The 13,824-nt window shown below is 32.7% G+C and overlaps 1 protein-coding gene across 9 annotated transcripts in view; it reads left to right on the plus strand.

The window, feature by feature from the left end:
* Positions 1-13,824, plus strand: part of EXOC1 (exocyst complex component 1) — a 63,100-nt gene that overhangs the window by 26,199 nt on the left and 23,077 nt on the right. For 6 of the 9 annotated variants that reach the window (XR_006353579.1, XR_006353580.1, XM_043971126.1 and 3 more), the window contains 4 exons: positions 3,010-3,159; positions 6,855-6,960; positions 10,955-10,999; positions 12,150-12,313. Coding sequence is in view for 7 of the 9 variants with exons in the window: in XM_043971126.1 (XP_043827061.1) it covers positions 3,010-3,159; positions 6,855-6,960; positions 10,955-10,999; positions 12,150-12,313 (465 nt within the window). In the remaining 2 variants the exon portion in view is untranslated. The remainder of the gene's footprint in view (positions 1-3,009; positions 3,160-6,854; positions 6,961-10,954; positions 11,000-12,149; positions 12,314-13,824) is intronic. The other 3 variants (XM_043971128.1, XM_043971131.1, XM_043971132.1) reach the window with 1 other exon arrangement.

The raw sequence follows: 13,824 nt of genomic DNA on the forward strand, positions 1-13,824 counted from the left end.
TCCACTGGAGGATTAGAATTTTAAATTGCCCCAGGCAACACGATGGTTAAATTGATAGAAACAAATAAGGTCTCCTTTTGCCATCACCTTTTGCACTAGGAAAAGCTGGCCATTAAGACTAATTGGGGGTGGGGCGGCTAGGTGGCTCAGTGGATAAAGCACCGGCCCTGGATTCAGGAGTACCTGAGTTCAAATCTGGCCTCAGACACTTGACACTTACTAGCTGTGTGACCCTGGGCAAGTCACTTAACCCCCATTGCCCCTCAAAAACAAAAAAACAGAAGACTAATTGGGGGTGGGGGTGGGGGTAGCTAGGTAGCACAGTGGATAAAGCACTGGCCCTGGATTCAGAAGGACCTGAGTTCAAATCTAGCCTCAGACACTTGACACTACCTGTGTAACCCTGGGCAAATCACTTACCCTCGTTGCCCCAGCCAAAAAAAAAAAAAAGACTAATTGGATTCCTTCAGATTTTGTATGGTATATATTTGACCAAACTTTGAAAAATGTTTATTCTTAGTGCTTTAAATTCTTCTGCTTTCTCTCTATGTTCTATATAGATCATTAGAGCATGGGAGAGGCATTTGGGAACCTTTATGTCACTGATGAATGATTATATGTTAGTTTAACCCAGTATTATGGTTATCAAACATACGATATATAAACCATCATTGTCTTTGAGAAGTTGACTCTTGTGGTAGTTTGTAAGAATCACTTTCTGGTTTTGCCTTCATCCTGCCATTATGTCCTCTCTTTCATTAAAAACAAACCATCAAGAAAGTTTTCTTTAACCTGTATTGAGAGCAAAGGTATAGTGAGTTTATAGATTTTATAAATAATATACACAAAAATAAATGTATTTATGTTGACAAATACTATGGGCGTTAATAGTATATGATTATGTAATTGATTTCTCTCTAATATTCATTTAGCATTAATCTCCCAGTAAAACTATTGTCTACCTTCAGAGAAGATTTCTAGCTATGAGAATCTGACTTCTTCAACTGATTACAGTTCTAATATTTGAGAACATTCAGTTTAATTTAAGTGAGGAACCATTTCCATAAAAAAAAATGCACGTTTCTTTGGCTGTCATTTGAAAATTTTAGGACTTTTAAAAAAATAGAATAGCTTTTTCTTTTGTAGCTGCTTATTTTACTTTTATTTCTACAGAAAAATCATAATTCTGAGATTATGCCACTGTCAACATGACAGAAATGATTATACTGTTAGTTAATGCTGTGATCATACTGTAAAAATTAAGGGGAAAAGAAACTGAAAAAAAAAACAAGTTTTCATTTAATACACAGAAAGGATAAGCAGAAAAATGAAATTACATTTTGATACATAATAAAGTATGAAATCCCTTCTTTTGACATCAATTTACATATTATGTCAGAGGGTCATTATTTCATTATATGGTATTTTCAGTGCCCAACTGTCAGAATGAAGAATTCTTTAGGGGATCAGCATGATGGTTTCCTGAAGCAAAAAAATTATTAGGTCAAAAATATTGAAACTATTCCACATAAACATATGATTTCTTTTCAAGCCAGTAAGCCTGCTGCATGCAGTAAATGGAAAATGAGAATTATTTAGCTTTGGGGAAATTTTATTATCTTTTGCTTGAATTTAATTTGTAAATAATGTAGAGAGGTAGATTATTGTATTTAAATCGCTAGTTTAGCTTTATGCATATCCCTTAAGAAGTATTTTCACTTTCAATTATAGCTGATTCCATATTAGCCTAAAATGCAAACAGAATGAAACTCACAGGAAGTAGAACTTAAAATATTCAGTAACATTTTTTAAATATTGAGTTATGTTCAAACCTGTTTTCAGCAAATTCCTTTGTAAGCTTTTTCTTAACAATTCAAAAAAATTAAATCCTATTTGTACATACCAATAAAAACTTGATCTTTGTGACAATGGTTATTTAAAAATGATAGTTAACATTAAATTAGAGATTAACCCATCAATGTTAACTGATTTTCAAGTGACTTAGTTTAGCTCTCCATCTTGCTTTTGTAACTGGACAAATTGATTTAGTATGCTTTTCACATAAGAATAATCTTATTTGATGAGAACAAATCAGATAGTGTGTCATCATAACAGATAGATGGCTCCAAAGGTCTTAAGAGTGTCTTTGTTTAAATGACTGTTTACTTAACTAACCTTTCCCCTAAAGCCAGATTTATGCTATTAAATATTTCCATGTTGGCAGAAAACAGCATTAAAGAAAGAGGATGAGTAGGCCAGCTACTTTAGACAAGGTTTTGTCTTTGGCACCTAGTGAGAGAAATTGCCAGTGACTAAAAGCTAGATGTTAAGAAGAAAACTTGGAAGAATTTTTTTGCATTACAGAATTTTGGGGGGGGGGGGCCAGAGGGGGTAAAAAAAGATAAGAATAATGAGTCAAGAGCTCTTGACTCCTTGCCTCCTTGCACATCATTTTTTTTTCATTTTTCATATGAAGGTTTTGGATTAGAAGAACCCTAAGATCCTTTCTAATTCTAAAGCCCCATGATTCTGTGAAACAGTACCAAGTATCCTATGGAGGGTGTGGGGGAAGGAATGCTATAAATGTAGACACATTCTATTGTAAATCAGCTCCCTGTTTGATGTCTTTATTAAAGTTCTGTGTATGTGTGTGTATGTACATACATACATATGGGTATATATGTATCTTTTAAAGTTGATCTAGGAAATTATAAAAATTAGTGAGAGATGAGCTTTATTAAATCAACTAATAATTTAATTTTCTAATGGTTACTTTTTTAAAAGAATGTAGTATAGAAGTTTTACCAGAATGCCATGCTTGCCAGTAAATCATTATTTTGTAGAGGTGGTCTTAATTGTCTGTGTATAGCTTATATGTTAAAAAAGCAAGTAATGATTTTTCAGTCTTTCGGTTTTGCCTTGCAAAATTCCATCATCATTTCAGTTTTGTTAGTAGCTGTGGTGTTTCTGTATGTGTGTGAATAATTTATTCAATTTTATTTTCTTTAGGGACATGACCAGAGTTCCACTCTTGCACAGCACTCCATTGAGTTGACATTGCCTAATCACCACCCTTTTCACAGAGACTTGCTCCGATATGCCAAATTGATGGAGTGGCTAAAAAGTACAGATTATGGGAAATATGAAGGACTAACAAAGGTATGAACTTACATTCAGATAAAGTATTTTACCGAGTTACCCAGTGTTGTATACTAGAAAAAAAAGATACTTATTCCCAGAATGATATCTTTTAAAACTTTTTATTTGGAATTCTTATCTAAAGCTGAAAAAGAACTTACTTCCAGTCTCCCACTTCTCAAATTGAGCTTTCAAATCTCCCATGTATCTTTTTAACAGCTGAATCTAATAACTCAGTACTAGGCCTCATTCACCTTGATTTCTACAAATTTTGACACTTGATCACCCCTTCTTCTTGGACATGCTTCTCTCTTAGCTCTTCTGACACTGTTTGCTTCCTACTAGTCAAATTACTACTTCTCTGTCTACTTTGTTGGAACATCTTCCATCTTCCACCCTTTTAAGTGTATGTCCCTCTAAGGCTTTTTATTGGACCTTCTCTATGTCTTTCCTCTAGTGAGTGCATCAAATCCTGCACTTCTTAGAAAATTTTCAGTTTTATATAACTAGACCTAATACTGTTCACTTAATTTTCCTGAGTTGTCGATAGAACATCTAGCAGGTGACTAGCAGGCAATTTTGGGAACAATATTAGTATAGATATGTAGAGTATAAACTATAGAATTGGGAGTTACCTATATTAAAGGGAATGATACTTCTAAAACTGTTGTTGTTGTCGTTGTCATTGTTGTTCTCATTTATTGGTCCTGTGATTTTATGGGTATAGGGAACTGCGATTACAATTTTTCCAAACTAGTTAGGTTGATATAGTGTGACTTCTGTTCTTCTTCACTGCATATTTGGAAACAGAAGGAATGCTATTACTTGGAGGGCAGCACAGTGGAAGGAGCAATGGCTCTGGAGTCAGAGGATTAGGGTTTCAAGAAACAATTCTTTAAAGTTATCTTTCATATCTTGACATTTATATATACTTGCTATGGTTGACTGAATTAAAGTTATTTTCACTGCAATTAGCCATTTAAATTCTATGAAGCTTTACCGAATATGCTAACAGACACTGAATTCTGGTTTAGAATACCTGATACCTGAAGTAAAATATTTTAATTTTGGGAATTCTTTGCCTTTTGAAGTTTTATGAAAATTTAATATTTTAAATAATTAAATATAAATAATAAGTTTTGTTGCAACAAGTGATTTCTCCCTTAAATATTCAGATAAGTAATCAATAAAGCTTTTTGCTTAATTGTGTTTTCAGTATTATTGTTCTTTCATCAATGTGATGTAATATTTATGAGTGTAATTTTAAGTGAAGAGGCAAGTATTTAGCCAACTTATAGGTGCTTTTGACTCATTTCATGCTCAGAGTATGTTTTTGTTGACAATATTCATACTCTTTACAATGAAATTGATATGTTCTCAGGAACGCAATTTGGTCTTGTGTTTTGGGTGCTTGACAAACCGAATATTTTAGAGTATCATCTAATTTTGGTTACTAAATTGTTGCCAAGTCACAGGAAAAAATAAAGGGGCCAGTGTTCCTTCAGAAGATATGATAATGACTAATAAACCCCATTTGGCTGCTGTCATGGTTGCACATACATCCTCATCTGAGCAAGGACCTGCTGTTTATTTATTAAAATTACAACTTACGGAAATTAATAATGAACACTGTTATGTTTTGAATGGATCCATTCATTCCCAGATCCACAACCCTCGTAAAGATTGTGTGGCTCTGACTATTATATGTCATAATGAAAAATCCCATTTTTGCCAGGTTGGAAAATGACCGTCATCTTCCAATTTTTTAACTTGATGATCAGCATGAAACTACATAATAGTTCAAAGAGGCTTCCCTCAGCCTTAACTCTTGTATCCAACTTGATTCACTATAATTTGTAAGAAGTCAAATAGTCAAATTCATTGTTTATATTCTTCTTGATCATTTGGTTTAGTGGGAAGAGTAGTTGTCCTAGAGTCAATGGGTCCAAATTGGAGTCTTGCCTTTGACATTTACTAGCTATGTGATCTTAGGCAAGTCATTTAATCTTTGTGTGCCTCAGTTTTCTCAACTGTAAAGAGGAGACATGGGGTTAATAATAACTTCTACTACTTACCTTCATAGTGTTATTGTAAAGAAAGTGCCTTATAAACTTTAATGTGTAAATGTAAACTGCCATTATTATTCATTTAATAAGTGGTTTCATTTGTTTAATTTAAGTTGGTGTCTTAGTGACTTTAGGTAAGCAGCAAATAGCTGTCTTCAGGACTAGAGCAAAAATATACTTTAAAAAATTAATGGTAGTTTGCAAGCACTGTTCTCTTCCCTTTTAAGAAAATAAAGACATTTTTACTTCTTCCAAAAAAAAATTATGGAGTTAGCAGCTACACTAATGGTGCTAGTGAATATTTAAGTTAGCAAAATGAGTCAGCATTTATGCCTGGTACTAGGTGATATTAAGTCCAAGTCCTTTATAAAAACAAAGTAACACTTGAGCATCTGACAAGTGCTTATATTAACAGTCTCTTAAAGTCAGGGAGTTGTCTTTAAAACCTAAAGAAATGGTAATCACTATGATTACAGTTAAGTCCCAATGGGGAAATGAGATCTCCTGATGAAATGGGGACTACTGTTATATTTTCATGTAACATGATGTAGGTATACTTTCAACATATGCAAAGATCATTTGGAAAGATTATCTATTTTACTCATTTCTTGCAGAGACTCAGAAATTCTATAGGGATTATATTATGGTTATTGATATAAAATGTACACTGCTAAAAGTATCATGTTCCTTAAAATTGCATTAACATTTCAATAACATTTTTGAGTTTTCTGTAGGAACATATCGCTGAAATTCTGGTGAAAGTCAACAAAACATTCAAATATTTGTTTTGTATTTACCTAATCAAAAATGTATAATTTCATATAAAATTAGTTAAGGCTAACAAAGAATCCCCTTAATAATTTTTAAAATCTGTCCACCACAATTCTCTTAGTATGAATTTGTTAAACACAATCTTTGGCTCTTGGTTTAACCCTCAATGGAAGAATTTGTGGGCTCCTACTCATGGTTAAAGCATTGCCTTGAGAGTATAGAATATTTTTGTGTGACTTTGAGTAAGTGAAAAATAAAGTATGTTATGTGGAAAATAGTAGAGGCATTTAGCTAAAGCTAGGATTTAATGATGACCACCATTAGGAGATAATTCATTAGTATTACATTTAAAATAACTTATTTTGTATCATGTAACAGCTTGTCCCAAACTAATTTGGCCATGGAGATTGAATAGAATCTAATTAATGCAAAGCTCCACGATAAAACCCAGTGGTAGCAGTGGATTCTGGGAAGGAACAAGTGTGTCAATCAGAAGCAGAGCTAATTGGGGGGGGGGGGGCGTCAAGGGTGTAGTTTGCTTTGGACTCTGCCTTCTCTCCGTGGACACTGCCTTCAGCAAACCCAGGTGGGGTGGCAGGTAGGGAGGGATCTCATCAGTCTTGTACAGCAGCTCCCACCCTACAGAATTTTTGCTGTGTTGATAGAAGAGATAAATCCGCCTAGATAGATCACTGGCATATAAATTGTCCTTTCGGGCATACTTTGGGAAACAGTAGTTTGTGGAAATTGATCATATGAAATTTCAGAGAATTATACTAAATTTTGAGGGCATTTCAGTATCTTTTTTGTTAGTTTTTAAAATGTATGATGTTGAATTTGTTTATTTTATGTTAAAATGTGCACACTCCTTTATTTAAGAATTACATGGATTATTTATCAAGACTATATGAAAGAGAAATAAAAGATTTTTTTGAAGTTGCAAAGATCAAGATGACAGGCACCACTAAAGAGAGCAAGAAGTTTGGTAAGCAAAGCTGCCTCAGTTCAATGGCCTTTTTCAACTTTTTACTTTTAATTGTGACAATAATTACTGGTGGTTGTGTTTTTTAAGGAACCTGAAGTAACAAGGTATAAACAGTAGGTGGAAATGAAAGGGTAGATTGCTAAATTGTTATATATGCTATTAAAAAATCAATAAATGAGTCTATTATGGATATTGATTGTGCAGAAATGATATTATGAGTTCTAGAATATGTAGAATATGTATAGCTATACACAGATAATGTAATTTGAAATTAGGTATCCTGAAAAAAGTACCAAGAAAAGAGGAGTTCCAGTTTCAATTATGAATTCCATCTGCCTTTCTTTGCATCACTTCTACCAAATTTCTTAACCTATTGCTGTCATTTGGGAAATGGAGAATATTCTTGCTGTCCATCTATTTGCTTGGCATTCTGAGAATTGTTAAGAAAAGGCTTAAAAAGAAATTTGCTGAAAACAGGTTAACAGAACTCAGTATTTAAAGGATGTTATTGAATATTTAAGTTCTACTTCCTGTGAGTTTGTAAAGATAATTTTTTTTTCAAAAAAAAACGAAAAGGTCAGCCAAGGTGTGTCTTTTCTAACAGTATAGCTTATCTTTTTTTCTCCCTTTGGGGAAGTAAAAATTACGATATTAGTATTTATGACTTCAAATGATGTTTAAATGGAAACTCTGGTTGTAAGAATACTTGAAAAGATAGCTAGTAAAAGTGTCAGGTTGTGAAGTAAGTTATTTATCTGCTAAGGCCACATTCTGCTCTTGCATGTACCCATCCCTGGAACTCCCCTTGGAAGGAGTTATGTGCCTATTCCAGTCAAGATTTAGCCTTAAATGGCTACGAATGTTCTCAGTGTGTCTGCATAGCTCCCCTTTAGATTAATGAGTTTAACATTTGTTTGTTGAAAGGAGCCTGTTCCCTAAGCAGCTTTGATAATTAGGAACCTTATTTAAAAATGAAAAAAATGCAAAAATGACTTCATCTTACAGTAGGTCATTTTTAAAGTGTTATTTACAGTGGAAAAACGTACCTTAAAAAAAAAAAGCAGTTGTTTTGCCATATGCTATTCAAAGGGCAAAAAAATGGCAGCATGAATTGAATATATATTTCTAAGAATTGGATATACTGGTCTAAACATATGATTTGCTTGCTATAGCATATCCAATTCCAGCACATTTATCACATGAATATATGGTGCTCTAGTCAGAATAAAATATGAATGTGTTGTCTTTAGGACAGCTTGGGGACAACTGGCTTTGGAAAACACAAATGCTAACTCATCCTAAAGGTTAACTGTTTCAAAATAGCAATGTGTTTATTTCCCAGTTAATGTTTTCACCATTGACTTGTGATGCTTTTTTCTGAGTGAAGAAGTTATGATTTGAACAGTTATTTGTCTGATTGTTGTCAACAAGTATATTTGTCACCTCTTGTTAGTGAATAACTTTATTTGGGGGGGAAAGAACTCTGATGCATAAAAAGTAATATAATACAAAGTATTTATGTCTTTCAAGCAATCCTTACAGGTTAATCCCAAGGTATAATTTATTTTCTTTGGGGTTGCCACTTATAAGATTTATGTTAAAGTAAAGGAAATAATAAAAGTGAAATACAATGAGCTTCTTGAAATAAAAATGCTATTTAATCCAAGGGTTACAATAATATTTTTTAATTGCTAAGCTTAAAATAAGATGGCTATAAATTCTTTTTAAAAGGCCTCATTTTTACTTTCCTAAACTTTTCTTAAAGATATTCTTAAATGAGTTTGTTAAAAAGATTTTTAAAAAATTTAACAGTGTAATTTCCAGAATAGTCTTACATTTTAAAAGAGCATTAAATTATATCTTTCTCTTCTTTTACCTAATGTGATAAGGGTATAATAAGTTATTGAAAGAAAAAATTCTCTACATAAAATTTGGATTATAAAAAGCAGTTTGGTTCACCTTAGTTTTTTGTAGCATTTTAAAACTGATTTTCAAATTACATCAGACATTTGAAGATAAAAGTGTATACTATAGCTAGAACCAAAATAATTATTTGGCAAATAATTGCAGAATTAATTTGGATTTGGTAATAAGTAAAATTATTGCTTTTTATATCTTTTAAATTATTTGTATTTGTTATTTTATTCAAGTTTCAAATGCAATTAAATTTGCATAGGGCATTTTTGGGGTGCCATATTCTGATGAAAGAATAGCATTTTGCATGTATATTCCAGAAGAGTTTTATAGTCAGGAGTTTTCTGTGTTTCATGTCAAGAAATCTGTTTTTAGTCACTCTTGAAGTAAATATTTATCATCTGCTTAGTTTAAATTGAAAATAAATGAAAGCTAATTGGCACAAAACTATTATTCTTGCACATGGTATTTATATATGCCATCTCCTATTTTTGTCCTTTGAACAGTAACTATTTAGAAATCCCCAGGATTGGTTTTTGGAAATGATACTTTGTTCTTTTTATTTGTATTTCACAATTCTAATTTAGGAGCAAGGACCAAGAACCACGAAAGCAGTTACTTATTGCTTTTCTTTTTAAATCTTAATTGGGGCAAATTTATCACTTTCATTTCATTTAATTATATAAAGCACCAAATTTAAAATATAATCTATGAACCTCTTAATTTAATATTCATGATAATGGGTCTTTTTTTTTTAACCTTACATGTCTTCCTCATACTGATAGCTTCTTGATTTCAAAAGGTAGTTCTACAAAAGGACAAAGGATTCGAAAACATCTCAATTAAGTACTAGCCAAAGATTTTTGCAGAGGAGCTAAAAGGGGCAAAAGATGACTATTAAATTTAAAACCTTTCATTGTGATATACCCTAATTTAGCTTATTGGTACGATCTATAGATAACAAAAAAATTTTGTAAGCCCCTGGATTTTTCAGATTTTTGATTAACAGTTCAACCATTAATAATGGGGTGTAGAACTCCTAGAAGATTTCTGGAAATACAGAATATAGCACATGCAGCATTTCCTATCTAGGTGTACATTAGTCCAACATTTATAAGGTTATAGTTTTATTTAGTTTATATCCAAATTATTTATATTTTTATTTTGTTTCATTTTGTGGTTCTTTTCCTTGCTTTCTTACTTGGTCTCTGACTTTAAATTATTTTCTCAGGTGAAAATATTCCATAATATGATCTCTAAAATGAATGAAATTAAACAAAAAGGAAAGATAAAAGAAATGCCAAATGATGCAAAGAAGCTCGATTTAATACTTTTACTCACAAATAGTTAATGAGCAGCTTCTATTTAGGACTGAGGAAATGTAGGCTAGAAATAATTTTTTCCCTGATAATTATATAAAGCCTTCATTAAATTTCATGAAGCTGGGTACTAAGAGATTCAGTTTGAAGCCCTCTTCATGGGGTTATATTTTTGGCAAAATAGAAAACCATTTAGCACAGTGGAAACAGGCTTCAGGAGCCATCATCAAAAAGGAGTATTGAATTCTGTCTCATAGAGCACTTGCTTTGTAAGTTGAGCTTTTCTGTCAAATAGAAGATATGTCTCCATCTGTGGTATAATGAGCTGCTTTGTAATAGATTTCCACTGTACTAAATGATTTAAATGAACATTTCTTCATAAATGACATTTGTCCAAATATCTAAATTAAAGGCCACTACTTTGATAAATATTTTTGTGTTATATGTGTGTATGTGGATGTGTATCCATTTACATATATATAATAAAATAGTTTTTATAAGTTTAAACAAATATTTTATAACCTATATTTGAATAAAATATGTAAAAGAATGCATCATATTTGTAGAACTTTCTCACATATAATTTCTAGAACAATAGCTGACAACTAAACCTGTGTTTGCAACTGTAGTTATCTGATTCTCATAGTTCTTTGCATGTGTCTTTCAAACTAGAGCTTAATTTCCTCTTGTGCATGTTTTGTGTGAAATGCAGTTTATTAACTTGTCTTTGTCTTTGATGCTTGCAACCTAATCCATCCCAGCTACACTGCCTCGAAAAGAAAGTGCTGTCAAACAAGAAACAGAGAGTGAGTATGATTAGTGCATCAGCAGGTATTCTCAATGCATGTTTGTTTATGTGTAGAAATTAGTTATATGTCTTGAAAAAGTTAACACCAGAACTATTCTAAGTGTTAAAGAAATCTGAAATTCGAGCAGTGATGAGGCTAAGAAATATACAAGGTAGTTAAGCTTATTTGTCAGGTGATAGACATTTATGTCAGATATATGGGAAAAGACTAACTGATATTTCTGTTTTCAGGTTTGACTTAGTAGGATTTAATTGAAATCTCGTGGTTGGGGCCTAATATTTCATATAGAAATAAGATTTTTATTTAATTTCCTCCTGTATTTCACTATTTTCCCTCCTGACCCAAACCAATTAAATGAAAACTATCTAAGAAGATTAGAAAAATGGTTTATCCATGGCCTGTCTTCCCCCCACATAGGAAAACACCACTTTCTTCTTTCATAGTCTCATTCAATTGTATTTTTGTTGCTAGAAGATGGATTTATCTTCTGGCTGCCTTATTGCCATTCTTGATTACTGCATATCTTTCTATAGGTATGCTTAACATCCAAAAACTGGGGTCTTCCATATTATAGTTAATGACATTTATAAGTATTATGGTTTAAAAGTAAATGTTTTATATATATTCTCAGCCTTTGAAGAATTTCATCTAAACATTGTCCTTCATATTGAAAGCATAATTCTATTTTTAAGATAAGGTATCTGAACTAATGTGGAAGGGAGTGATAGTAAGATTTGCTTGTATTCTCCAAAAGTAAATAAAGATTGTGTAAGTTGGTGCCACATTAAGGAGACCAGTAAGCTCTGTTCACTCTTTAGTTTTGTATTTTTAAAGCCTTGAGATACCTTGTGCAGAGCCAGCCTGGTGTCCCACCACATCGTGTACCACCAAGTTCTTCTATTTGAAGTTTCATCCTCCTCAGTTTCTGACATGATTGGGAATAGGAGTGAGAAGTAGGGGTTTTGAAATACAGCAAAACAAAACCAATTTTACCCTGGCCCTTGCTCATAAAAAGGAAAGAGCAATGCATCACTATGCATGGTATGTAGCCTTTCTAGAACCAGGACCTCAGAGTAGTGACCTTGGTTTATGCTACACATTTCTTTCCGTCTAGGCCATTCTCTTTCATAGTTTCATTATTTCATAGGTCTTCATGGAAGTTCTGGGAAATTGACTGGATCTACATCTAGCCTAAATAAACTCAGTGTTCAGAGTTCTGGGAGTCGTAGATCTCAGTCATCCTCTTTGTTGGATATGGGAAACATGTCTGCTTCCGATCTTGATGTAGCTGACAGAACCAAGTTTGATAAGGTAAAATAAATATTGATGTTTAAAAAGATTTCACGTGAAATTTTGCCCGTTGGTACAAGTTTACCTTGTTATATTATTTTTTGCGGATACATTGTATTAAAAAGTGAATATAAACACATAGTGGGTGTATGTATGTGTATGTGTATATACTGAGAAAGAGAGAGAAAGAAAAGGAAAGAAAAAGAGAAAAGAGGGAGAGGAAAAGGAAGAGCAGGGAAGAGGTAGCCTGGAATAGCAGATTGGGAACTGGCTTCAAATTCAGGAGGACCTGGGATCCAGTCCCACCTCTGGAATATACTAGCTTTGTGATCTTGGCCAAGTAACTTAACCTCTCGGTTTCTGCAAACAATTCTCTGTAACAGATTCTCATATGCAGAATTGTTGATCTGAAGTGGTAGAGGTTCTTCACGAGAAATTCACCTCACAAATGAAAATATAGATCCAGATCAATATATCTATTATATACATGTAGTGCATGTATACATACACATAGTATTTTTATGTTGGAATCTAAAAAATTACTTTCCCCTTTTTGATCTTTTTTTAGCTATCATTATATTCAAGAATGTAGACAGTCTTACTGGCTAACTACTTAAAAGTTTGTTTCTTTTTTATATTCTGAAAGAGAAGTATTTCTTTTAAAGATGCCCAAAATATGGGTCACCATTTAAGTGACAAATTGAAAGCTACCTATTGAGACAAAATTTACCAGCATTTAATTCAGGATGATTCTGGTATTTCATGGCTCAGTTCTATTAAGAAACCATAAAGTATAGCAGCATATCCATTTTAGGTAGCTAATTAAATTCTGTCAAGATTGTTGAAAGTAAAGGAGTGAACAACAGCAAGTAAAATGTGAGTAGTCCTGTGGATAGAATTCTGGATTTGGACTCAGGTTCAAGTCCCACCTTTAATACAATAGCTATGGGCCATGAACAGGTCATTTAACTTCTGAGCCTTAAGGTAAATTTCATGGAAGAAAGGTGATTTGTATTAGTGGAAGGCATTCCTACACAAACAGGTCCTTAGCTTATACTGGTATAATAACAGTTTTAACAATAACAATAATAGCGTTTTTGAAACACTTTGAGGTTTGCAAAAGTCCTTTACATGTAACCCATTTAATTCTTACAACAACCAGGGTGGGGGAAAAGGTGCTGTTATTATTCCTAATTTGCAGATGAAGAAACTGAGGGTGAGAGAGGTTAAGTGACTTACTTGGAGTCACATAGCTAATACCTGTCTGAGGCTAGATTTGAACTTGGGTCTTTCTGGCTCCAAGTCCACTGTGCTATCCACTTTACCATTCAGTTGCCTGATATGAAAAGTAATGGATGCCATAAATACCATAATATTATTATATCTTATACTAATAGATTATCAAGTGAAAAAGTTCTAATTTATCTTCTTCCCCAACCTTCTAGATTTGAAATAGGTAGCAATTTTATGGATACGGGTCTTCAGCTATAATCTGTGGTCCTGTTATAAGTTTTGAAAGTTCCCAATTTTTT

This window comes from Dromiciops gliroides, chromosome 6, assembly GCF_019393635.1.
Source record: "Dromiciops gliroides isolate mDroGli1 chromosome 6, mDroGli1.pri, whole genome shotgun sequence".
Taxonomy (NCBI): domain Eukaryota; kingdom Metazoa; phylum Chordata; class Mammalia; order Microbiotheria; family Microbiotheriidae; genus Dromiciops; species Dromiciops gliroides.